Source organism: Perissodus microlepis, chromosome 22 (genome assembly GCF_051167445.1).
Source record: "Perissodus microlepis isolate ML-2025 ecotype Zambia chromosome 22, ASM5116744v1, whole genome shotgun sequence".
Classification (NCBI taxonomy): Eukaryota; Metazoa; Chordata; class Actinopteri; order Cichliformes; family Cichlidae; genus Perissodus; species Perissodus microlepis.
Window position 1 is genome coordinate 18,644,602 of NC_140481.1, and position 26,183 is coordinate 18,670,784.

At 39.0% G+C, this 26,183-nt stretch overlaps 2 protein-coding genes across 3 annotated transcripts; one reads left to right on the forward strand and one right to left on the reverse strand.

Annotated features, from left to right (window-relative positions):
• The first annotated feature begins 1,153 nt into the window (after nt 1-1,153).
• On the forward strand, nt 1,154-19,181 carry ptpn2b (protein tyrosine phosphatase non-receptor type 2b). 2 transcript variants are annotated; one of them, XM_084919427.1, is made up of 10 exons: nt 1,154-1,391; nt 1,923-2,013; nt 2,102-2,202; nt 6,905-7,003; nt 8,454-8,591; nt 9,209-9,418; nt 11,127-11,288; nt 12,960-13,165; nt 13,812-13,907; nt 18,230-19,181. In XM_084919427.1, exons 1-10 carry the CDS (start codon nt 1,305-1,307, stop codon nt 18,249-18,251), a joined length of 1,212 nt encoding a protein of 403 aa, XP_084775553.1. In that variant the 5' UTR covers nt 1,154-1,304; the 3' UTR covers nt 18,252-19,181. The 2 variants fall into 2 exon arrangements, with proteins under 2 accessions (XP_084775553.1, XP_084775554.1); XM_084919428.1 differs by having other exon boundaries at nt 12,960-13,156.
• A 1,992-nt stretch (nt 19,182-21,173) lies between these two features.
• On the reverse strand, nt 21,174-24,071 carry psmg2 (proteasome (prosome, macropain) assembly chaperone 2). Its single transcript, XM_084920173.1, has 7 exons — nt 23,859-24,071; nt 22,889-23,060; nt 22,534-22,592; nt 22,315-22,433; nt 22,048-22,227; nt 21,673-21,793; nt 21,174-21,573 (listed from the first exon to the last, which is right to left on the reverse strand). Exons 1-7 carry the CDS (start codon nt 23,913-23,915, stop codon nt 21,493-21,495), a joined length of 789 nt encoding a protein of 262 aa, XP_084776299.1. The 5' UTR covers nt 23,916-24,071; the 3' UTR covers nt 21,174-21,492.
• Nucleotides 24,072-26,183: the final 2,112 nt, after the last annotated feature.

Genomic DNA, 26,183 nt, shown 5'->3' on the forward strand with positions numbered 1-26,183 from the left:
TTCTGTCATTGGTGTAATATATGAAGAAAAAAAACCTCTGCTGTAATAACTCATTGCTAAAACGCCATTCATTAGTACTCCTTTTGCCTTCAAAGTTACCTTCATTTTCTTTGGCCTAGATCCAACAAGGTGCTGAAAACATTCCTCAGAGTGTTTGATCCATATTGACAAAATATTATATTATTAATTCTCCCATTCCAACACTTTCCAAAGGTGCTCTATTGGATTGGGATCTGGTGACTGTGGAGGCCATTTGAGTACAGTGAACTCACTGTGATGTTCAAGAAACCAGTTTGAGCTTTGTGACATGGTTTGCTATCATGCTGGAAGCAGCAATCAAATGATGGGTACCCTGTGCTCATACAGGGATCATTAGCAAAAACATTCAGATAGGCTGTGGCCTTTAAGCAATACTTAGTTAGTAGTAAAGGGTCCATAGTGTGCAAAAAAATATCCCCACCCCATTACACCATGACCAGTTATAGTCTAAATGCACTAAGTTGCTGCCATGTAATTGTATTATTAGATATTTTTCTTTAACCAGCAGTTCAGCCGACATATTTGCTTAAATGACAATGACTTTATGCTGAAACTTTAAAAATGTATTGCTTTCTAAAAGTGTGACCACTGTTATTTTCCAATTACATAATGTAATAACAATGTATCTATGTCAAATATACATTTTCTTTTTGAATCATTGTTAAAATGTTTTAGTTTTAAATACTTTAATAAATACCCCCCCCCCCCCCCCCCCCCCTCCCGGCCCCCCAAGCAAGCTTTATTTGCCTGCCAGGCTTTTTAATTTATTTGATAGAGGTAATAAAACTGATTATTTGCCATCAGAGCAATAGGTACTGAATGAAGCTTTAGTGGCACAGAGATATTCTATTAATTTACAAAATACTAATGTAAAACACACACACACCAACACACACACACGGACACACAACAGACAACTTATAAAAGGGAGCATGGTACCAGTGCATTTTTAATATGAAATTAGATAGAAACCCGTGGATGTATACTGTAAACTAGTCCTTCAGACAAAGTTTTCTTGGAGTTTGACATCTTGTTTGTTCGCTAAACATCTTTGATGCATTTGATTCGTTAACCGCTGGAGGGACCTCTGTGGCGCATGCGCACCTTTCTCACTTTTGGATGACAACTGCGGCAGAGAGATAACGGACAAACACTCAGCGAGAGCTCCGCGGCGAGGGCAAGGGTTCACTGTTCGGGTAAAGGTTTCTCTGTCCTAAATAAAGTAATGAGGTAGAAAGTCAAAAAGTTAACCAACCCAACCGGCTATGGAACAGATTGGCACGGCTACGGTGAAGATGGACCAGAAGTTTGAGGAGATAGATTCAGAGGGCCGGTGGCAGAAACTCTACTCAGTAAGTCTGTTAGCATAGCAACAGCAAAGCTAACGCGGATTGTGAGTACTTAAAGCGCGCATTTATTGGAGTAAAATTAACAGTCCGGAATGCATTTACTATAAAGTTATAACCGTCTTTCCTAAGTCATTTCCTTTGTAGCTCATTTTCATGCTTTGCGTTATTTTTAGAAGTCGCTGACATACTTTATTTTTAATGTTACCGAAAGCTTAGTCAATGTCATAAGCCCGTGCATATGGTTGAAGCGATTAGCTACATTACATAGCTACGGACTTGTTTACACTGTTAAATCCGCTCTCCCCTCGGGAAGATCCTGCTCTTAGTTCATATGTAATGACTGCCGAAAGTTACCGCGTGTGTTTACGAGTAAACCAACTGGTTTTCTGATTGCTCTCATGTGATAATATATGCCTAGTGAAAATGCTCAGAGAGGGGCGGAACTGAAAATGTAACCGCTTGAATTTGGTACACGTAGTGATTTGTGTCATTACTTTTTCTTTTGTGTCGCTAAACCTTACTCCCGCTGTCCAGGAAATCAGGAACCAGTCCCACGAGTGTTCCTACAAAGTGGCAAAGTATCCGGAGAATCGCAACAGAAACAGATATCGGGATGTCAGTCCATGTAGGTAAACATTTGTATAAAGGCCAGACTGTTTACCTGTCAATTCACAGCCCATGCCCAAATAACATTTCCCTTATCCCACTTGCAGTCGATCACAGTCGGGTGAAGCTGAAGAACACAGAGAATGACTACATCAATGCAAGTCTGGTAGTGAATGAGGAAGCCCAGAGGAGTTACATCCTGACTCAGGCAAGTCCAAGGAGTTCTACACCATGGTTAACCCTCTGAGGTCTAAGTCATTATATGTGCTATCTCCTAACCCTAATCCTGCCCCACAAATGGTGCTTGGAATTTTATCAAACTAAAGCAAATACCTGAATCCCAAATATCTGTTGAGATGTTCAAAATATAACGCTGAATGTGATTCAGAACACGTTTTGCTTTTGTATGTACTATTTTACGTAGTTTAACAGTATCATTAGCGCATCATAAAGTGTTTAATAAGCTTCCACAACATGGGTCCACAAGATAGACAACATAATCATGGTTATTTTGTTGGCTTCAATCTGTTTTTGTGGAGTAGGACTTAGATGCCTCAAACTGTCAATAAAACATACTTTACTGCTCTGTCAGGTTTGTAGTTTGAAGTCTGTGCTTTTGACACAAGTTGAAACCTTAGACTCGGTGAGGATGTGTCTTGCTGCTAGGTCATCTTAAATCGGTCGTGTAGTTTGGACACCAGAGTGCTAAGTATCTTGCTTTCAGGTCCATATAGTCCATTATTTATTAACACTGACTGATTATTTAGGCCCTAAAATATCTCTCTATATACACTTTTAGTTCTGTAATATTTATATGAATGTGGCTTTTCCCCCCCAGTTCTTATCAAACTGTGTACATGTGGCTAGTTTGCATAATAGTTTGTGCATATGCCCTTCTTCTCCTCATAATTATTTATTATGTTAACCTGTGTACAATTACCACCTGGTTTGTTATTTAACCTCAGCCTCGAATTTCTAAAAAACCACAAAACCCAAACTAAAAGAGCTCAAAATAAATAAAGCAGGTTGGATGTTTCATTTGTAAACCAGCAATACTAAATGTTTGTGTTGTGTGCTTTGCTTGTCAATGCTGTTGCTGTTAGACAGAGTTATTTGCATGTGGAAATAGACATAACACAGCACAGCAAATCCCTGAGCTGAGTAACTCAATCTGTTATCACAAGAAAACGAACTTCCAGGTAAGAATTTGACTAAGGGCGACCTGTTTAGAGATATCAACTCACACTTTTACCCCCATTCTCACATCAAAGAAGAAGCAAAGAGTTAAAGTCTGCATTAAAGTGGGAACATTAGGATTTTTTTGTAATATTCAGGTTACTGGCTTGACTTGGCAGACGTGAATAGACCTGTTTGTAAGAGGTTATTAATGAGACTTACCTCTGAATGTAACCTAACCCCGGTTTGACAAACAGAAACTGAAGTGGTCTTTCTCGCTTCCAGCGCCTCCTGAGACCAAAGCTCTTGTTCAGAATACAATTTTAATTTCTCCTAGTTATTTTGGATTAATTGGACCTGACAGTATAAAAACTAAGCATCACCAAACAAAGTTGTTTTTTCTTCTTATGGGGACACTTGGTTTGTTTTACACCATAAGACAATACAATTACCAGTGTTTGACCCTTTAATCCCCAATTACTGTGGCTGTAAAACTACAAAATAATTCTGATCTTTGAGCTGCCGTTTGAATTTTCTCTCTATCCCAAAATGTTTGATGAGTTATGGTAATGTGAAGCACACATGGTAAAACCTAGGCAGAGCTGATTTCCCTGTCTGTATTCAGACTACAGTACCTTGTAGATACTACTGTGTTGCCATGATACATCAAATATTGCCATAAAGCTGGTTTTCTCTATCTTCTGGATCAGTTTGAATTTTGTCTGTTGCACAAACAGTGACAGAATTACAGTCAGTTAAAAGAGTGGCTGTGAAATGGACTGGCCGCTGAACCGATGGTATATAAAGGGTGAACTTTATTGAGCAGAGTGAAGTATAAGGTGCATTATAGCTAAAAAAGTAAACCCCCCCCCATATGAGGAAAGCTGGTCATAGGAAGTTCCATAATGATCCATATGTGCTTATTCAAATCATTTACACACATGGCACACATGGCACACCTGTGGCGGCTTCATTTATTATTTCAGCTCAGTTGTTCCTGATATGGAGATTAGCAGTCAGAAGTAGACAGTTAATCAAAATCTACATTGTTGTTACTGAGGCAGCTGAGCTATCATATGTCTGGTTGCACAGGTTCTGAGGTCCATTGCACAGTTTTAAAAATACTTCTTAGTAATTCTGTTCCTTTTACTAATTCAGACATGTTTTTGTTGTTAGTTTTATTGTTTAGTTTAATTTGCTTTGCTCATCCAGCCAAAGGACCATGTCTAATGCCACAGCAAGACGTCCACTGTGTGGCCGTCCGTAACACAGTTCACAAGAACCACTATTCCTCTGAGTTTTTGTCATATTTTAGTGAAATAAAATATGCGCGTGGTGATTATCTAATAGCTCTTCACTTAAACTGTGCTGAAAGTCAAGGTCACATTTTTTTGTGAGTTGTAAAGGATTGTGACGGATGAGCTACTGTGTCATTGACGTTATGGCCAATTTAAATTCAACGTCATGAAAGTCCAGTAGTGCTTATTGTATCAATATTGTGCTAATAGATGTTTACTAACACTATCATGACCTCTCTCATCCTTTATATTTAAATTCAGGGCTTTGTATTAGCATGGCAGTTTGTATAAGATATTAATATAACACTAAGATATGGTATATATGAATTATACTCGGTGTGGTCAGTATATCTTCTGTGGTTGTGTGTTTGCTAGTAACTCAAAGAACAAGATATGGCAAAAGACATCCTGAAAACTGTGGAAATATATTTAGTTATGTCATAAGCTGTGGATATTACACATGAACTGAAGCTTTCGTGTTTAAAAACAATCGCTGAAATACAGAGATGCTTTTGGAAGCAGCACGTCTCATCCAGCTTGCAGGCTGGCTGCCAGGGTTGCTGCTTGTCGGATAATGATGTCTAAATCTCTCTACCACTGGTTGTAATTGCAGTTTTGTTGAAAATATTTCCTTATATCACTAACTCTGTCAGTGATTTTTTTTAGCCTTTACTATTTAAATCAGAACGACTGCAACTACATATTATATAATGACATTAAGAGAAAAGTCATTTGAAACCTAAGAAATACCACAAGTTTGTGAAGCGAGAGAAGAGAGGTAGGCTAGAAGCTGTGAAACACTCACGTTAACAGAGGTTTATTTATCAGAAGGAACACTGATCTTTTATTGCTTCTTGAAAAGAATTAAAGGGTGTTTTCACATAATTAGCCTTTGAAATTCTTTTTATTGCTACGTTATCTGGCGTGACTAATAGTTGTTGACATTTTGAGGGCACAGTTATTACAAATATCAGCTGAAATTCTTTCTTTAAGAGTCAGGAATTCATGCCACAAGAGTTGTGGTGATCATGTGACGGGTTTCAGTTGGTGCAAAACGTTGTATGAAACCAAAACCTTTACCATTGGTTCTTAACCAGACGTGCATTCTTTCTACACAGATTTGAATATTTTCAAGTCTTCAGGAAATGAAAGGACAAATGACTTCAACGGTCATCACCACAGTTAAACAGCCCGGGCTGATAAGACTCTTTATTTATGATTCTGCTCACCATGCACTGACTGCTACCTCGCTAATTTAAAGCTACTGAGCGTTTTCACGATTAAATACGACAACCCTGTAACGCGTGTTTCTCACTTCAGTAACAGATTGTAAAGAGTTGGGCCGGAGGATATTTTTGAGATGTTGACTAACAACATTTTTTAGTCTAGTCTTACACACTTGAGTTCTGTCAGTCATCCATAACATCCAGTGGGTTATTTTTTTTCACACTTTTTGTTTTCTTGTATTGCTTCTTTGGAGATGAGTCATCTGTGGTTTGTTAAAATGTTACAGCATCCCACTAGTCTGATCAGAGTCAGCTGAAATTAGTTACACAAAGCAAGCATTACACATTTAAAACTATAACCAAAATTGCAGCAGTTACTTTCCACATCAATGCATGTGATGAGGATTTTTTTTTAACTTTTAATCCTTTAATTTTCTTTCTTTTTAATCCCGTATGTTATGTTTTCTTGGCTGTGATGATGGGCTTCTCTGTGGCTGACGACTGAAGACTGCATAAAATGTTCCTCAGCATAACTCCAGAGAAATGGCTCATGAGGTCAAGTTAATTCCTGTAGCACATTTAAAAACAAAGTGCTGTAAAATTATCAACAGAGTTTGAAAAAAGGCATCATAAATTGAAATTCATTATGATTTAAATGCTGAAGAATAAAAAAGAGTTTTCAAAGAGTTTTGAACGTGTCTAATGTTGGAGAGGTCCTGATGTGAAGGGGCAGGGTTTTTTTTAATGTCAAAGAAATGAGCCGGTCATCTTGATGTTTAAGCACTTGTATTTTTTATTTCTGTTTAGCAGGAATGCAGCAGAGACTACTGACTACTGTACCTGTGTCTGTTATGTATTCTGAACATAAAGGCAGACTTTTAAGAGACTCATGAAAGACCTTTGACATTTTGATGGTTTTCAGCCCACCAATAATTTACTCAGCTCAGCCACATGGCAACCTTTAGCAGTTTTGATCTTTAACTCTTGCAAACTCTGATTTGTCAGTAAATCTCTGCGGCATGCTGACCATAAGATTAGAGACCAACCTCTGTGTGTTGCATGGCTAATATATTGAGTGGATCTAATGTTATTGTTCAAAGCATAGACATCACATGAATTTGTTTTGTGGACCTCCCACTCTTCCAGCTGTGTAACTGATTGAAGCGTTTGTTTGTTTTTCTGTTTATTTATTTATTTATTTTGTCCACAGGGCCCCCTCAGGAACACCTGTGGTCACTTTTGGCTCATGATCTGGGAGCAAAAGACCAAAGCAGTCATCATGCTCAACAGAGTCATAGAGAAAGGCTCGGTGAGTGTAGAGTACAGCAGATACAGATTACACTCTCTGGTATGACTTCTGTTATTCGACTGTGTGCACCCACACACAGAAATTTGCAGAAATATCAAATAGACCACAGAAAAACTTGTCAAGAGATCGACTGTTTTATCCTCAGCCACACACACGCGCACACTTACTTGCTTGCTGGTAGTGTGAAATAATTTAAGCACTTTTTAGTGCTCATATTAAACTTTTTAAATGGTCAGATGTAAAGTAATACACCACATTTACATCCACGATGAAATATCCAATAATCATGACTGCATCCATGGATCCAATGATGTTTTCCTAAGAACTTCACAGCGAGGTCTCACAGTGTTTCGGTTTGATGTGTATTTGCAAAAGTTTCAATTTTCCCTCGTCTCATCACAACGGTAGAGAAATGTGATATTAAGCCCCTTTTTTTCATAATCACAACATTATCTGATAACAGCTCTACTGTGTTTTTTTTGCCTATACTGGCATGAAACCTGAAGGAGTTTGTTTTTCTTACAACACGGGCCGACAGACCTCGCAAGGATGGTTTAAGTCGTCTTTTTCGACACGCTCATGTTACTCTGCACACACTGAAACAATAACCTGGCATCCTTATATTTACACACTGCAAAAGCCATTTTGGAAAAGCTCTATATGAGCGGGAGAAATGTGTTTTTGTGTTTTTGTTTGTTTGTTTTTTGTCTGGATGCAGAGCTGCAACATGAAACGTGAAAAAATGTGGGTTTATAAATTTTAGAGGCTTAATCTGTATGTGCTCTCGCCCTCCTCCTGTCAGCAGGATTACTGGAATTCAGTGTTTTGACAGTGTGTTCACACACAGATGTATTGAGTGGATCTGGGATGCAGCCAAACCTCTCAACTCTAACTCCAGTGATCCTGCATTGTTCAGATTAAACACGCACACTAAAAGTCTGTCGTGCAGAACAGCTGTGACCTCTCTGTTTCTCCGTAAAGCAGCTGAAGTGGATCCTGCTGGGTCATGAGATTCACTCTGTGCGGGTTTTCTTTGAAATGAAAGATACAGAGCACCTAATCAACAGATATTTTTAAACTCGCAAGGATCTTCTCTGTAGATTGGCAAATCTGAGTGATAAACTTAGACTTGCTGAATTGGAATTGAACAAGGCTTTACATTTGGCAGGGACTAACAGAGATAAACTTCTACAGGAAGGAAGTACACAAATACTTTTTTTTTTTAAGCAGAGTTATACATGTTTTGTGTCATGTGACGTTAGCGTCAGTGTCACCGGGTAGAATTAAGAAGATATTTGACCGCAATGTGTGTAAAGTTATTATTCAGCGTCCCTGAATAGCAGCCTCTACTTCTCCTTTTAATGTGTGTGTGTTTTGGGTTTTTTGTTGGTTTTTTTGGCAGATACTCAATTTCATTGTGACAATTTTTATATTTCCTCTCATGTGATAGGAAAAGTGTGCCCAGTACTGGCCCACAGCAGAGGAAAGGGAGATGGCCTTCAGAGACACACGCTTCTTGGTCACACTGCTGTCAGAAGACACCAAGTCTTACTACACCACCAGAAGGCTGGAGCTGCAGAACATTCAAGTAGGCCACAGCATTACTCAGTGTGGGGAATTACCAGCAAAAGGTGGCGAAGGAGAAGTAAAATTTAGAGGTTTCACACCAAAGATTTGCCCTTATTCACTAATGGCACATATTATTATTATGTTTTGTTTTTTTATCAGATTTTTACAAAGCTTTTCTCCCACGCAAACAAAGGTTTTGCAGTGTGGAGGTGGGAAGATGTAGATGGAAAATGTAAATGAGGTGCAAACGATGCAAGAGAGCAGTATGATACATTTTAAATAAATGGCAAATGCACAAAGTACAGCGTAAAATCAAATCATTTAATTTTGAGTTTCTGTAATCCTCCAGCCACTTGTTTTATCATATATAGAATGAGCGCCAAAAGGAGCGTTCTTAATGGAAATTTACAGCCAAGTTTATTTTGCTGGATTGGTGTTTTTTCAGGAGCAGGTTTATTCAACAAAAAGAAACTGAAAGTGTTGTTGCTGACTTGTTTGCCAAGTCCAGTTCTTAAACTGAAGTAACCTCCAGTTACCCCAATCAGCACTGATAAAGACAAATGAAAGTGTAAATACACATAGAGCAAAGTTTTAGAGTTTAACGGCTAGTGAGCCCTGCTTTGTTTCCTTCCACAGACAGGGGAGAAGAGGGAGCTCTACCACTTTCATTACACGACGTGGCCCGATTTTGGTGTCCCCGAGTCCCCGGCTTCCTTCCTAAACTTCCTCTTTAAGGTGCGGGAATCTGGAGCACTGGGCACAGATCAAGGACCAGCTGTGGTGCACTGTAGCGCTGGAATCGGACGCTCAGGGACGTTTTCACTAGTTGACACATGCCTGGTCCTGGTAAGTCCTGAGTCTTTGTTCTATGCAAGCTCCGACTGAATGCGTTTCATGTATTTTTGCTACCTCCACCAAGGAGATTATTTTTTTAGTAGTGTTTGCGTGTGTGTCATTCTGCCTGTAAGCACAATAGCTTGAAAAGCTTTGAATGAATTTTGATAAAACTTTGTAGGGGTGTAGAGTGGGGTCATGTTAATGGTCCATTAAAATTTGGCTTACATCCACCAATGTCTTCAGGGTCAACATATTGATTTAATGGTCGAAAATTACTAAAAAAGCTTTATAACTTAGAAGCTATAAGTCTTAGAAGCTTGCAGTGTATTGTCAACATATAGAAAGTATGGTATATAGAAAGATTTATCATATCATGCCACATTTGACCTCTGATCTTTCCTTCACAGTCAACAGATTGAGCTAAAGGTCAAAGAGACAATAATGCTATATAGAGATATTTAAAAATGTTTTTCTTACTGCCATTGTTTGTATTGACAACATAGAGGCAGTGCTATATGGGGATTCTAAGTATATTGTTACTTTGGACCTCTGTCCTCTTCTTCAAGGTGAAATAAGGTCAAACCTCCATAAAAGATCTTTTGTGTTTAAAACTCTCCTTAAATTCTGCTGCCTTTGTTTGTATTGGCAACATTTAAGAAATGAAACTGATACATGGGGATTTTAAAAATCACTTTATAGTTTAATTATGTCAGGTTTGACTTCTGACCTCACTTTTACATTTCACATATGCCTTTCCTTCGAGTTGACCTCAGAATCTGTTATTTTCAATGTACTACAAATTTTCTTATTTACGTTGAAAAAGGACAAAGAAAACAAAAACAAAATGAATATATACAAAATACAATACTGTTCTCTTAAATGTAAATACTGCCCAGAGGGTGCGCTGCCCTGGGCGAGGTTTGCCCTCTTTGACCTGTGCTTATTTTAAAGATTAACACACAAGTTATTATTTGCATTTTATGTTAAGAAATGGCATGAGCTCAGTAACTTTCGTAATGAATCCATTGGCGCTTGAATATGAAAATAATTGTGTTTGAATGTCTGACTGAAGCACCTTAAGCACATAGATATAAGAGAAAAAATGCTGAAAAAATAAAAGTGAAGTACATTTACGTTTATCCCTCACTCCAAATACAACACAGTTCTTCTCACAGTTTTGCATTTTGAGAAAATGCAGGGTTAGGGTACAAAAATATTTTTAAAACTTCTACACTGAAATTATGGCTGTCTTTGCTCGCCCTTCCTTCTAAAAGAGCACAGTAAGGTGTAGCTTTAGAGGCAGGTTTTGATAGTTTATATAACAGCCTGGAAATAAAGCCTGTTGGGAAATGTCAGAAAGCTCCTTTTTCCTCTAAACCAGCTGGCAAGCTGTCACCGTGTTTGTGTTTCATTGACAGAATCTGGCAGGCTTCCAGAGTGATAATGTTGTACTGTAGTTAACCATTCACTGTCCTTATTTTATGTGAGATTTTACTCACTATAGCCTTCCAAAACAGACACCTGCTTTGAATAAATACAGGATTAACTTAAAAATACAGACTCAAACATTCAGGTCATTTACAAGTTTATGCTGTAGAAGAAAAAATAATGGAGATTAAATTGATTTGGATTTCCCTTTGAAAACATGGGTTGACATAAAGAGATTTGGGATTTCCTTCTGGTTAATGGAAATGTGTATTATTGCTGTATTTTCTAGATGGACAAGAGGAAAGACCCCTCATCAGTAGACATCAAAAGCATCCTGCTGAACATGAGGAAATACCGAATGGGCCTGATTCAGACTCCTGATCAGCTGCGATTCTCATACATGGCTGTCCTTGAAGGGGCAAAGTTTATCATGGGAGACTCATCTGTACAGGTAGCTGTTCCAGACAGGAATAAAAAAATAAAAAACAATTAGGTGACTTTCTTTCTCAATCCGTTGTTCGTGTGTAAAATTGGAGGCCTGTGTGTAGTCCCACTTTTTTAGCAGGAGTTATTTTTTTCTGAAAAAGATTTAGAATCAGCAGACTGCAAAATATTTTCATATTTTACTGGGGGCTTACTTTGTGAATTAGTCAAAGAGAGATGGTGGAATATTTGGGGATGGAAAAGCCAGGCTGACAACTTGAGATCTGAAGGCTCAAACAAAGTATTATAATAAGCCCAGTGTGAATTACAATGCAAGAAAAATGATAACTAAAACATTGGTATTCTGTTCTTCCATTTAAACTCAGACTGTGTGTTGAGTCTGAGCTTTTCTAGGACACATAGATAAACACAAGTATAGCAGTAAATATAAATCAAACTCATGGTATCTGTTTACTTTATATGGAAGGAATATTATTTATCTACAAAATCCCCAAGTTGTAAATCAAGGGAACTATATTCGTCAGCAAGGGAGCCACATTATGGCCACACTGATTTGGTTGGTATGCATCACTATGATCCTGCTGACTAGCGTTGGGTGCAATATTCCAAGAAAATTATTGCTTTTTGCTTCCTGCGCACTTGTTGAAGTAGTAAACATTAATTTTTTGTTGCGCAAAAGGGCGAGTGTGCAATTGTAAAGTGCAAACTGCGTCCAGGATGGAAACAGTTGTATTATACTGCTAATACAATATATGCTAATACAATACAACTTTGACTCTTTGCAAACATCTGCACAGACAGCATGCAAATGCTAAGCTATGCAAGACTCAGAGTGATGTTAAAGCTGAGTGCATGCAGTCCTCAGCCCAGCACCCAGAGCCTGATCTTCAACACGTAACAAAGGAAGTGTTGAGCAGTCAGACTATACCCTCCATTACTCCCTGTTGATGTTTCTACAGTAGAATCACCTGAAGTCTCTTTAGGGTTGTTTTTAACGTTTTTGTGTTGATACGTAAACATTCAAAGAAATATCGTATTTCTGTCCTCATTAGGATCAAGATTTGTGTCAGGGACTGTAGCCTTGTGTTTATTGTTCATATATAATTTATCTATTACTTTTGCATTACTCCATAGTAACGTGTAGTGTAACTAATTACTCCCTCGAGGGAGTAGTTAACTAACAATAAATGTGTAATACATTACCCCAACACTGCTACAAACTGAATACAAAGTCAACTTTTAGTCTTTACTTACAAAATAACTTTTTCCGTCTTTGCTCTCTGTCTTCAGCAATTATTGTGGAGATGAAGACGAGCAGACAAGGACACAGCAGTAATGTATTCAGAGCTAATAGGTTTAGAAGACTGCGATATACACTACCAAATTCTTTTTAAAATTTAGGTTCTGTTTTTTTTTTGAGAGTCCTAAAAGGTAGACAGATTTTACATTGTATTGTCTTTGAATCCTTATCCTTGAAAAATGCTATCTGAGACAGTCCTTTACATGCAGCACCAGGCGCTCTGCGTTGTATTTACGTATTTAACCTCATAAACCTAACCTGCTCTATATACTTTTGTTGCACAATGTCATTTTACAGAGTGGAAACACACAGAATGTTTTGTCATTGGAAAAAAGTACTGCTGTTCCCATCCTGTTTGCTGTCAATCTTTCCGTGTAGAATCAATGGCGGGAATTATCCAAGGAAGATCAGGAGCCGCTATCAGAGTCTCCCCCTGCACCTCAGCCACAGGCCAGGTGTCCGACGGAGTGGCACAATGGCAGCCAGCAGGAGGACGGAGGGGACTACAGACAGGACGGCAAAGCGCCTGCACAGTCTCCCTGCAAGGAGCAGGAGCTCGATGGCAGCACAGCACAGTCAGTACAGTGAGTCTGATAAACAAAGCGTGTGTAGATTATCAGCCATAATCAGCTGATAAATGATCTACATACACAGGGTTACAGAGGATTGACCTATTACTGGTTCAACTTCTAACAAAGTATGAATGTCAGAGTGAGGATAGATGTAAAGTGAATCCGATGAAACCCATAAAAATGTTGACGAGCCAAATAGAAGAAAAAATTAAACTGGGATTAAAAAACCAAACAAAACAATGAAATTAACTGAAATGACACTTTGTACTTAAATTAAAAATGGCAAACTTAGAGGAAACATTTTTAGTTTTAGACTTTTTCAGTTTGGTCACATTTGTCAGCACAGCCGATTGTCATTATAAAGTGTGTTTTAAAACTGGTCTGACTTCTTTATTCTATCCCAGGCAATTACTTCCCACATTATAATAACTAAAAATACTGAAACTGACACTGATTCTAATGAGAACCAAACAGAAATGAGAAAATCCACTCTGGACACGAATCTGAGAAAAACTAGAATCTATAAAACCAGGAGTAAAAACTGATCGTCTCTGTTTGGTGTAATTTGGACTTGGCTACAGGCTACATGTGTAAAAATTTTTTAAATGTACCGTTGTTACTAAACAACTGTTTACCTGCGTTCCTCCTTTCTACGCAGCAAACGACGCAGGGAAGACAGCATCTCCAAATCGAGCACAGCCAAGACACCCCAAAGCAAGTCCAGGACAAATGACTCTGAGAGGAAGAGAAAAAGGTGATTAAAGTTTTGGTTTAAACCACTTTTTACTCTCTTTTTTTGTTTTTTATAGTCAAATCATCAAGTTGGTGTTCTCTGGGATGATTTTTCATGCACCATGTCAGTACCTGCTGAAATTTGGACTGCCAAGCGTTACATGTGTGTGTAAAAAATAATCAACATGGGCAAATTTAGGTAGTTGCTAAATTACAAATTACCCCAATGGAGGTCAGGTACACCACAGTGTTGTATTTAATAAATGGCTTTAGCAGTAAGCGAGGTGTTAAAATGCAGAAATTGAGGCATCGAATGATTTTGCACTCTCTTAGGTCTTTATTTTCTTGTAGACAGCGGAGAAGAATTTTTATTTGACCACTGTTACGATGTCAAATACAAGAGGATACGAGTCATTTTTCAGCTACACTTTAATTTACTTTAAGGGATACACATGCTTTCCCAGTGTGTGACTTAAACCTCTAATAGCAGAAGTTACCCCAAGTCACTCTTGAAACTTCATTTTTTTTTTAGCTTTTATAATTTTCTCTTTCTGTTTCTCATAATTCTTAGGCATCAACTCCTCTAGCTTAGCCAGCTGACACACAGCTTACGTTCTCATGAAGGCAGAGGTTGACACCTTATTTCTGATGACAGTGCACCTCTAGAAGAGAAAAAAAAAAAAAACGGCTTCTCACTGAATCACTTCTGAGAAGGCAGCCTTTGTTGTGTGACATGTCAGCGTTGTTCCAGTAATACAGGCAAAACTGCGCCATTTCTGTGAAGATCTTACACTGTTGTGGTTCTCCTGGACAGTTTGGGCTGCATTTGCTGCACATGACAAGAGCTCGGCTGTCCGGCGGGGGGCGGTGTATCTTTACCCCCCTCTGAGGCAGCAACAACAACCATGGAGAGCGTGTTTAACGGACGAAATTTACCCGCAGCTTTAAAAAAAAAACAAAAGAAAGAACACCCACTCTTGTACATGGAGGTCTGTGTGTTTGTGTGTGTGCAGGTGTGTGTGTAAGTGTGTATTGCTGTGTTTTCTCTTGGGGTTTTGTTCTTCCTTTGATGATTTGCTTGGCTCTTGTGGTTTTGGAGTTGTTAATTTTGGCTGCACTCTAGCATGCTGCGCGAGTGTGAGTACATTTGTGGTTGTTGGTTTTCGAAACTCTGAAATGTCAGGTTCGGTTGGAACAATGCAAAATGCTAATTTTTATTATGCATCATATATTTGAATTTGCCGGCAGCGTTTTATCTCTGCAGTAAACCCTGTCAAGAAAGTGGGCGTACGAAAGATTAATCAACAACCTCTGCTTTGAAAATAAAAGTCATGCAAGGAAGTTGGCCTGGAAAGAGAAGGCAGAAGCATAGATTGTCCCTTGGCAGTTATAGAAAAATACATCAGTGATTGGACCTTTGATGAAGCCCTCCATCCTGCCGTTCTGACAAATGAGGAGTGGGTCTGACTGAAAACCCAGCTGAGTCTACTGATGGTCAAACGCCCACAGCTTCAGTTTTAAAACCTTGATACCTGTGCTCCAGTGGAAATCCACTCGGTGTTTTGTCAGTCGATGTATTTCTGAAATATTCGGTTGTTGTAAGCAGCTGAAAGAGCACCTCTATGGATCAAACGCCACATCATGATGCAGTCAGCGCTAACTTTTGAAAAATCAGCAGTCTTAGCTGCTCACTGCAGTTTGCTTTCTGTTTTCACAAAGCTTATTTTAAGCTATTTGCTGGCTAACATACAAAATAAGCAGCACTGCCAAAGTAGCAGTGAAACACCAGAAAAGCTTTTTTTAAAAAAGGCTCTGGTTCCAGATGTGAATTTCCCCATTCATTTTCTCTATTTACTTTTCCTAAAATCCTCATACTGAGAGTTTTAGGCCTTGATCAAAGCCAAACAACCCATGAGGTAAAGCATGACCATAAAAATCTTTGTTTGGGATCACAAAATTAAAGGAAAACAAAAGAAAAAAGGCACATTACTGGGTACACAATTAACGGTGAAGAAATTACTTGTCCCAATAGTGCAAAACCTAATCAAACTGAATTCTTTTCATTTCTGTATTGCTGTAAAATAATAGTTTTGTGTGTGTATATATATATATGTATATATATATATATACATATATATGTGTGTGTGTGTGTGTGTGTGTAGTAAAGGATAGTGTAGTTGTGTGTATGGTACAGTTCTTTGTTCTCGATTGCAGTGACAGCTCTTGCAGTTTCTGAACTTTCTTCCCACTAAGCAATCTGCAGATTTAAACATTGCCACGGTAACACCAGCCTCCACCAATCACAGATGTTGCCGACTCAATTTAAGATTGTGGGTAGGCTAGTTTGGGTTTTTTTTGGTTTTATGGCCCATAATCAAAAATCCTCCTGGAGAACATGAATGGGATTTTTACTTCTGGAACCTCACCTGTGTCATTGTAACATTTGTGAGAGGAAGCAGCCAGAAGTGCATCTCAAACACACAAATAAAAGAGTTCAAAGATATATTGATGTATTTTCAGGATGATAATTAAAAAACAGTCTAAAGAGTACACAGCTGATTGCAGCTGCCTGTGCCTCTGCTAAGGCGTACCCTGATTTGTGATCCTTTTTCTTCTAACTTAATGCAGACAGTAAAATATATTAAAATAATCTTGTTGAATTTGGAAAGCCTCCCTAAACAGTTGCCCCCCACATAGAAAGAATGCAGGTTTAAAGAACATCTGCTTTGGCTTAACTTTTTAAAATAATGAGTGGATATGTCTGGGTTTGCTGCATGTTTTTTCTATCTTGAAGACTTTAGTGTGTCTGTGTTCCTAGTGGATTTGTGTATTGTGAAGTGCATCAATTGTGTTTTGGACTTTATAAAGTTTGAATATTAAATCAGCAGCTTTTCTTACTTAAACAGGCTGGAAGACCAAAAACACTTCCTGTTGCTCAACTAACAACTAATTTTTAGATCGTTTTCTTTTCTTTCTTTTTTTGCTTGTGTGTCTGGAAATAGTTGAAGTGCCTGCAAGTTACGTAAAGCGCTTCAGTGTTTACTTCTATCCAACCAACAGTCCCAGACCTCAAAACAGAAGAGGCTGAAACTACACACATGTAATTTGATGTGTTATTAAAGCAGTCAGAGTTAATGTAAGTGTAATTTCAGGCCCGACTCCAGCTCTACGGCAGTCATCTACGTTCTTCATTTTAGCACTGATCATTAGATCTAATGGAGAGGGCAACTTTTGCTTTACGTTACAAAAATATTGAACATTTCTCTGAGATGTGGGGAAAAGCTTGGCTGTATTCGTAACATACCATTGTTGGTTGTGATTACACCACGTCTGTACCCTTGCACGTTGGAACTGGAGGAGCTGGTTTGGCAGCTCACTTTGACTCTATGACTACATACTACAGTTGTGTGCAGGGCTTTTCCTGCCTGGAGGAATTTCTGGCACCCTCCAGAAAGTGCAATAAAAATCACTGCCATTGTTTGTTGAAATAGAATTTACTCGAGCATGATAGACTTGAATTAACACAGACTCCTTACCTTTACTGTACTCTGGGTGCGGCTGGGTACTACACTGTAGCATTTCTGTATACCTGAACTTCAGTAGTGTGTTGGTAACGTTCACCACAGAAGCACAGATTCATACAGTACCACAGCGGAGTGTACGCATCATCAGCAGCACAGGGCAAACCACACCAGCAGCCGAAACACGAGCAACTTCAGCAGCTGGATACTGTTGGAGGTTGGCCTTTTAAAACAAACACTGGGCACTGAAATATCATATTGGTATCTAAAGTCTTTCACATGCAAGGCAATGCAAAGCTAGTCCTAAAAGCAAAGAACAAAACAGGGATGTCTTTGGACGCTTTAAAATAACGAAACATTTTCGTGTTTCAGCTGAAAGCTTCTGAGCGCACTCGGGGGTTTTCCTGGCTCTCATCGAGCCTTTGGAGGGTACACATTTAAATATGATTGGTTGAGACAAAGACCTTAAGTTACAAAAGGTTACTATGGTTTTGCTGGCCATAAACAAATAAACAGTTGTGGTGATTCTTTCTTTTAGGGGGGATTTTTGTATGCAGGAAACCCCCTGTGAGTGTGACGAGTTTTATTAAGCACAACAGCTGCTTTTGCTGCTCTGATAGTCGGTCTGATGTTGATGTGATCAAAGTGATCTTTAGATTCCTGCTTTCTGCGGTTTCATCACGGCAGCTCGGCCGAGCCTAAGATACTAACGGGATTTTTCGTAGCACGGCTTCCTTTGATCACTCTTAAGCTTCACTGACCGACAGAAAAAAGGTTTTTTGAGTTTAACAGGAACTTATTTTTCTTTATTTTCTTTTCACAGGGCGAAAACCAGCGACTACTAACCACCTCCACCTGCAGCCACAACTCTGGCAGCAAAGCCAACATCGGCAGGGAACTCCAGCTCTCTCCCAATCTTCCTCACCTCCATGTCCTCAGCTAGCGCTCCTTTTCCTTTTCATTGCTTGTGTGTCTTTTTTTTTTCCTTGCATACCGGCCTATCATCATTAGTTAGAGCCAACATTTCTGTTTCTTCTACCATCAGGAACACATCACATCCACCTCCGGCTCACCTTTCCGATCTCTCATCCTCATTGTTTACAGTGGACACTTTGACATTCGTTTAAAGACAAGCACACCAGCGCTTTACCCCTCTGGCCACACCTCAACCTTAAACTGTCAATGCTGCTTCCGGAGTCAAAAGATTAGTTTTTTCTTTCTCTCGCTCTCTTTTTGGCATTAATAATATTATTTTGCAGCTTTCTCATTCTTTTACGCTCATTTACATTCATGAAATTCAGACTGAAAATAGGAGCTATGCATTGCCAATTTGTAATGCTGTTTATATGTGTATTTTTGGAAAAGGGTAAAAAACATTTTTTCAGAGGCAAAAGTAAAAAATGTTCTATTTTTTATAATAAATTACTTGAAGTTTTTCAGGTGATGTGGGGCCGGCTGAATGAAACACACTGTCTCGCTCCCATGTGAGAAATTCAGTGACATGTAATGTTTCCATGATGTACATAGTGTTCTTCTTTTTCTTTTTTTTTTAAGAGAGATGTGTACAAAATGACATATTTTTGCTTGTAAAGGAAACCCTGAATACCAAAAGAAGAAAAAAAAAGGACGAAAGCTTATGTTACACACCTGGATAAAGTAGAAAGCTGATTTAAAGCTGACTTGTTCTCCTTTTGAAACAAATTGTCTTAAGTTTGTTTTTGTTTTTTAGAGTGTAATCTGTAATTAAAACTGGTATCATCTAGTTTGCATACAAACTGTTCTTCTGTGGTTATTTATCTACAAACCTGTTGGTTTGGTGCTATATTAATTACAATATAACAATAATAATAATATTAAAACAATAATATATGTCTTCTTTTGGATGAAAAGAAGTTGGATAAATTGGAAGAATTAGCATTTGGTTAGCTAAAATTATCAGTTGTAAGCTAAGCGAAGATTACAAAGACACATAACCATCCATAAAATTATATTTAGTCATTTTTTAAATGTAATTTTATGATGATTTGATGTTCAAGATGTAAAACTAAACATTTTTAGTAGCAGGAGGATAGATTTTTGTCAGTTTTTCCTTTAGTTTTCATACTAAGCTAAACTAGCAGTATGTAGGTTGTTGCCCACAGTGCTTGTAAATGCTGAGACCCAGTAAATATAGTAAGAGCTATACAACAGAAAAAAAACCAGTTTAAAATAGTTGTTTGTCCATGAACAATTTATTGTGTTCAAATTTTATTCTATGTTGTATTTTGTTGGTTTACTTCCATGGCATCTTATAATCTTCTATCTAATTTCAGGATGTGAGAGAATCCTAAAATTTACGATAAGAAATATTGTCAGTATTAAAATATTTGAATTAAAAACCTGAATTAAAACTATATAGAAAACAAAATGCAGCTTCTTGCTTAAGAAATGGGACGACTAATAAAAACAAGACTTGGAAGTGGACGTGGTCAGCACCAGAAGCAGTCTGAACTGCTGATGACAGGACAGTTTTGACTGTCTCATTGTTGCAGCAGATTCATCAGACCAGGAAATATACTTCCAAATTTATTCTATTGTTTAGTTTTGAAGCCTCAGTTTCCTGTTCTTGGCTGACTGGAGTGGCACCCAGCGTGGTTTGCTGCTGATTTTCAGAGATGCACTTCTGCATATCTCGTTTGTAACCAGTAGTTCTGAGCTACTACTGATTTCCTGTCAGCTCAAAGCAGTCCTCTGCTTCTCCTCTGACACCAACAAGGTATTTTCACCCAGAAAATCACTGGATATTTTATCCTTTTCAGACCATTCTCTGGAGATGGCTATGTGGGAAAATCCCAGCAGATCAGCAGTTTGTGAAATACTCTGACCAGCACGTCAAACAACCACACCACATTCACCAGTGGCTTAAATGATTTTTCTTCCTCATTCTGAGGCTTGTTTTGAACTTTAGCATGTCATCTCAAGCATGTCTACATGCTTAAATGCACTGAGTTGCTGCCGTGTGATTGACTGATTAGATTATTAGAGCAGTTGAACAGGTATAACTACAAAAACAGGTGAGTATCTTTTGTACCCTAACAAAAATAACCAAAACAATATTATTTTTTCTCTTTTTTTCTCTTGGTCAATTATGCCTATCAAATAAACATTAAGTGGCTTGTGTGTACATATTTAATGCCTTATTTATGCCTAAATGGCACTTAGTAGAGTGCTTTTATTACACAAAATGTTTTGAACTCCTTAAATCTGCCCCTGATGAATACCCCCATATTAATTTAAAAAGATATAATTAAAAGTAATAACTTGAAAAATCATTAGCAGTAAAAACTGAACTGAAATGAGCAAACAAACGTGTGAAGATGAAACTGAAAACAAATCCAAGATACAAAACTATACTAGGAATCCTCCTCAACTGCTTATACACCATTTTTATTTAATGTCCTCAGTTCAAATTTACTTGTTTCTTTCAAATTATTCAGAACCAGGACTTTATTTTATTGCTCTCCCTTAAAAAAACCTCTGCTGTCAGCAGGACATTCCTTTCCCACAAGTGGTCTACACACAGAAAATGATTCAGACTGAAAGGAAAACCACAAAACGGCTTGAATCGGAGCGTTGTGCTGTTGTTACCATTATAGGTTGTAGAAAAGAATCAAATTACAGAGAGGTGGGACTGCCAGGAATACAGCATGGAGCCTGGCCAACCACTTTCAGTTAAGTGGGTGGAGGCTTAATCCAGCGATCCACAATCAAGATGAATTCACACCACATTCCTGTAGCAACTTTTTATTAGAAAAACTTTTTTTTTTTTAAACCAGGAAATAGCAGTCCAGAAGTGAATGTTTGGGTCACATCCTGTATTTGTACATTTTATTTTGTTATGTTTGAGTTATTTAAAATACATTTCCAAGACAGAGGAGATTTATGTGGGCAATTTCCATCTTTCTATATGTCAGCGCTGCCATCAGTCACCGGGTTTGACCCCAGTCGAGAGTTTGCTGAGGTCTGAAAACGACAATATGTGGAGCAAACGTCTTGCATTAAACACGAATTATAGAGGGTAAAAAACTAAAACACTATACACTTATATCAGAACAGTGCAGGCGGGATGCCGTTTCCAAACAAGAGACTCCAGGAAGTCGGGATCTTCCATTTGTTAGGCTGTTTGCTCTGAAAGGAGAATTGGAGAACAATGATTCTCCTCACAGTGACATTACCACTCCTCTGAAACTTTAGGCTGCTTTAATGCTGCGCCGTGGTGTCACTTACATTATCGTCCAGCAGATGGAGCCAGTCGTTGAGGTGGTTCGCCAGAGCGAAGGCATCGGGGATGTTGTCGCCTTCTGAACAGAAGAGGAGCAGCACAGCCAGCGGGAGGTCCTCTTTGCAACTGTGCAGCACACGTGATCACACAAACACAAATAATATTAACAAGGAAGTCTTACTGAGGCGTTTCAACATGCTGAAAAAGTGTCTGAACACACAGCAGACACCTACAGCTGCCTTTAATAATTATTCCAATATAAATCACAATAAACTGTAACAGTGACCCATGCTCTTACAGACAAAAATAAAAATGATTTTAAAACCAGCTCCCTGTGTTTTTGATGATCTTTTGTCTACCTGCAGGTCTCCCGTCTCTACCTGTCTGTGTAAAGTCCTTTGGTGATGCCTCCTCCGGGGATGCAGAGTCGTGGTTCCGTGTTTCCGTCTGTGAGTCCGGGGAAGGCCGGGACTCGCTCCATTTCCCTCCAGCCCAGCTCCTTCAAAGCATCCGCGCTCCCTTTCAGCAGGGACGGCGTGACCAGGTACCTCAAAGGAGTGCTAGCAGAGACACGTGTTTGTTGAGCAGACATGATTGAAAAATGCAAAAGTGAAGAAATAAGGTGATGGCGTTGCAAGTGTATTTACCCCTGCAGCTGCTGGTCATCTCTCTGGTAGGCGTGGCTGCTGGAGAGGACGACAGTCCTGGAGAAGCCACTGGATTTGATCCAGGACACGAGCAGCTGACGAAACTTTTTGGTCTTTGACTGCAGTTTAAACAAAGGTAGAACAAAAGAAAACAACAATAGGCATATATGAAGGGAACTCAGAGAATGAACTGACGTCATACTGATGACTGATTGTTACCTGAAGAATTGGTGCTCTGATCTGAAGGACCGCCAGCTTCAGTTCTGCTGCTGCGTAAACTGTGGATTACAGACGGTTACTTTTCTTTTGACTTCACAGCAGCTGCAGACAAAACTGCTGATCACCTGACTGATGGTTGACAACAACAGGACTAATGTCAACTAATAAGACAGTGCTGATTAAAAACAATCAGAAGATCACAGTTGGGATAGCAGACATCCCAGCGGACAGCAGGAAAGAGACAGTAGACTTGAAGGGAACATTTCTGAGTTGTTTTTTTGTTTTGTTTTTAATTTCTGATCAGAAATGTCGACATCTCTGTGTTAGACAGGCACCAGCAGTGACCCAACTGTACCTTCAGCAGGAGTGTGCAGCTCCTCGCCATCTTCTTTGCTGCTGGCATACGGGTTGTTCCCGGCCATCGGGATGAGACAGTCAGTGTGTATGTGGCCCACCCTACTCATGTTCAGAGTGGACACGATGAGATCCACGGCCAACTGACCCACGTTACCTACGGCCACCGCAGGCTGGAGGAGGAAAGAGGGAGAGGAGAAGTAACAAAAGTAAAGAGAAGGCGAGAATTGTTTTAATCACTTTTTCCTTTTCCTGAGCACATTTTAGTTGTGCAAAACATCTGATAAAGAAAAACATGTGTTAGAGAGTTCCAGCTTTTACTAGGCCTCTAAGTTTTTTTTTCAAGTTTTAGGACAGTTGCATTTTTTTTGTAGTTTTATTGCACTGTGCAAGTTTAAAGTCACCCCTTATTTCTTTAGATTTTGCAATAACAATGGAAAACAGGTGCAACAAATTGTTCAAACACACATGGAAATACAGCAGGCAAAAACAAATTATTCTTTAACATTTTCCATAGATTTAACTAAAACAATGGGAATAAACGTTGCCATGCATTATCGTGACAGGGTGCGTGTAGTGTCATGTGTCATTCATTCATCCCTTGAGTTAGGTGTCTTTTATGAGCTTGAATGATTCACAGGTAAATGTTTAGTGGCTTGACACACAAAAAGACTGCTCTGAAAATATAAAGAAATAAGGGCTGGCTTAAGACTGTGCCTCTGCGCCCCTCCACAGTGGACTTTAAATCAATAAGTCTGTAACCGTGGCGCAAACACCCAGCTTAAATCCAAGGGGTTTAACAGGACTTTTGCATTACACGTGTAGGAATTAAAGGTATTTTTATACACAGCCAGTTTCTTGGATGAAAATCACAGAAGTGAAGCTTTTGCTTTTCCCTGGTGATTACACGAGTCTAATATGAAAGCATGAAGCAGGAACTGATGGGAGGATTATTTTCGTCCGTCACTCACCATGACGAGGGTAAAATCTCTGAAGGAGGGTGCTGAGCTCTGCGAGGAGATAAACATGGTGCTGTTCAGCCAGCAGGCACACACGACCCTACAAGCCTCCAGATAAACAAACTAAATTAAAAGTTAGACGTCTAAATTATAATCCCAAGGCAACTTTCGCTTCTATTTTCATGCCTCGCGTTGTGGACCTGCTCGGCTCTGTGTCGACTGTTGATGACGGTTTTAGTACCACACGGGGATGCCTAAGTAAATGTTACAGTGAAGCTTTGTTTGTTTTTTAATAGTTTTAAGTAGACTTCTTTAACAAGCATCCACAGATTTGTTTAAAGCTCCAAGTGTTTTTTACTTACTGTCATTTAAAGTGGTGTTTTATGTGTTTCTATTACGATCAGGCATGTTAACGGTCAGACTGTAGCTCTGCAAAGATGTACTGCGCGTTAGAGATCCTCAACTCTGTTGCCTCAACTGTGCTGTGTTCATTTATCTATCGATACATACATCCATAGATCCATCCACCCACCCGTCCATCCTTTCATGGATCCATCCGTCCGTCCCTCCTTCTGTCCATATATGTACTACTGTATGTGTGGTAAAAACATACATAATTTATTCCAACAACTTTACACTCGGCAGAATTGCACATATAAATATATATACATGCTTCACAGAAGCATCGGGAGTCAGCTGATGTTCATTCACGCTTCCTTTCATTTTTATTCTATTTTTATTTCTCTTTAAATAAAGGATGCCTTCAAGGATGTGGTAAAGGGATAATATATTCCTCTCCAGCTTGTTGTGCTTAAAGTAAGATTAAAGGTGGTGTAGAAGATGAAAATTGCATAACAATCAGACATGTAAGGTACTAAAGAGAAACAGCTTTAATTAGTCAGTTTGCAACAGGTCAGTAACATGGTTGGGCATAAAAAGAGCACCTTAGAGTGGCCGAGCGTCTCAGATGGCCAGAGGGTCAACAATCAAGTTTACAAATTCTGGAACAATTTTAGAATAATGTTCCTGAATATAAACTTTATGAAGACTCTGAGAATCTGTAGGAATCTCTGGGCGCAACAGACAAGGCTGAAAAATCGATACAGGATGTCCGTCATCTGTGGGCATGGCGTTAAAAGCAGGCGTGATTCTATCATGGATATCCCTACATCTGTCACAGGGTGGAAGTAATTTTAATCTTTTATTCTGTGAGTTTCACGGTGTCTGCATGCTTTTATTTTGAAAGTGAACTACTTCCAGCCCACATCTCCCCAATTAAAATAATGTCTTCTCTGGGCCAAAGCTAATTTAAACTGAACTGGGGCAAAGTGAAAAACTGTTCTATGGTCAGACGAGACAAGATTTGAAATCTTTAAAGTCAGATGTGGTAAACAAATTATGGAACCAACTGAAGAAGATTTCAATGTAAGGGTCTTCAAGCAGCTTTTTAAACTTTTTTAATGTGTCTGAAACGAGCAGAGCATCATTTAAAACACAACTTAATGATTCTGTTTACACTGTATGCAAGAATCCATTAACCCTGAGTACCTCACATGTAAGAGTTCATCATTATTATTATGTGATGTACCGCTCTGGCTGCAGAGCGTGGGTGTCTTCAGAGACATATTACCTGAGTAAAGGTTCAGGATGAGTCACATCTAAATCTGCTGCTCGAATTTCTCCAGACTGCAGAGCTTTGACTAAAGCATCCTGATCAACAACCAGACCTGAAACATGAAAAGTCACAAAATCAGACTGAAAGCCCAGAGACTGGTGAAGACTCGCAGTCACAGTATCCTCACCTCTGCTGACGTTGACCAGGGTTGCAGTGGGTTTCATGAGGGACAGCTCCCTGTGGCTGATCAGGCCTTTGGTTTCAGGGGAAAGGTTGACAACGAGCACAACAAAGTCGGCCTCCCTCAGCAGGTCATCCATGTTCTCACAGTAACTCGCCCCCACTGACTGCTCATCTTCAACGCTCCTGAACAATACACACACAAAATAATCACAAATGTACAATAAACACTGTATTAACGTCAGATTTAAAATTGGGATATTTAATATATTTTTAAACAGCATCAAGTCAGTTAAATTTCTGGTATATTGATCAGTTGAGTAGCAGAGGGAGTTTAATCAGTGTCAGATGCTTTGGTGATGATAAAAATTAACACCAGGTGCACTAAAGTGGCAACAATGAGACAAACCTTAAAGCAGGAATTGGTTTTACAGGCGGAGGCTAGTGACATTTTTCTCTCTTCTTCTTTTCAAACTGTTTTGTCCCTAGTTTTGCATTTGGCTAGGCTCAGTGTCACTACTGGTATCGTGATGCCTGGACCC

Excerpts from the sequence above, each read along its gene's own strand:
- psmg2 (XM_084920173.1), bottom strand. The coding sequence starts at position 23,915 with ATGTTTATCTCCTCGCAGAGCTCAGCACCCTCCTTCAGAGATTTTACC. Across the intron at positions 22,228-22,314 it reads GATGACCAGCAGCTGCAGGG|CACTCCTTTGAGGTACCTGG; the intron begins GTAAATACACTT and ends TGTCTCTGCTAG. Across the intron at positions 21,794-22,047 it reads AAAGGACTTTACACAGACAG|TTGCAAAGAGGACCTCCCGC; the intron begins GTAGAGACGGGA and ends TGTGCTGCACAG.
- ptpn2b (XM_084919427.1), top strand. The coding sequence starts at position 1,305 with ATGGAACAGATTGGCACGGCTACGGTGAAGATGGACCAGAAGTTTGAG. Across the intron at positions 1,392-1,922 it reads GGTGGCAGAAACTCTACTCA|GAAATCAGGAACCAGTCCCA; the intron begins GTAAGTCTGTTA and ends CCCGCTGTCCAG. Across the intron at positions 13,908-18,229 it reads TCTGAGAGGAAGAGAAAAAG|GGCGAAAACCAGCGACTACT; the intron begins GTGATTAAAGTT and ends TTCTTTTCACAG.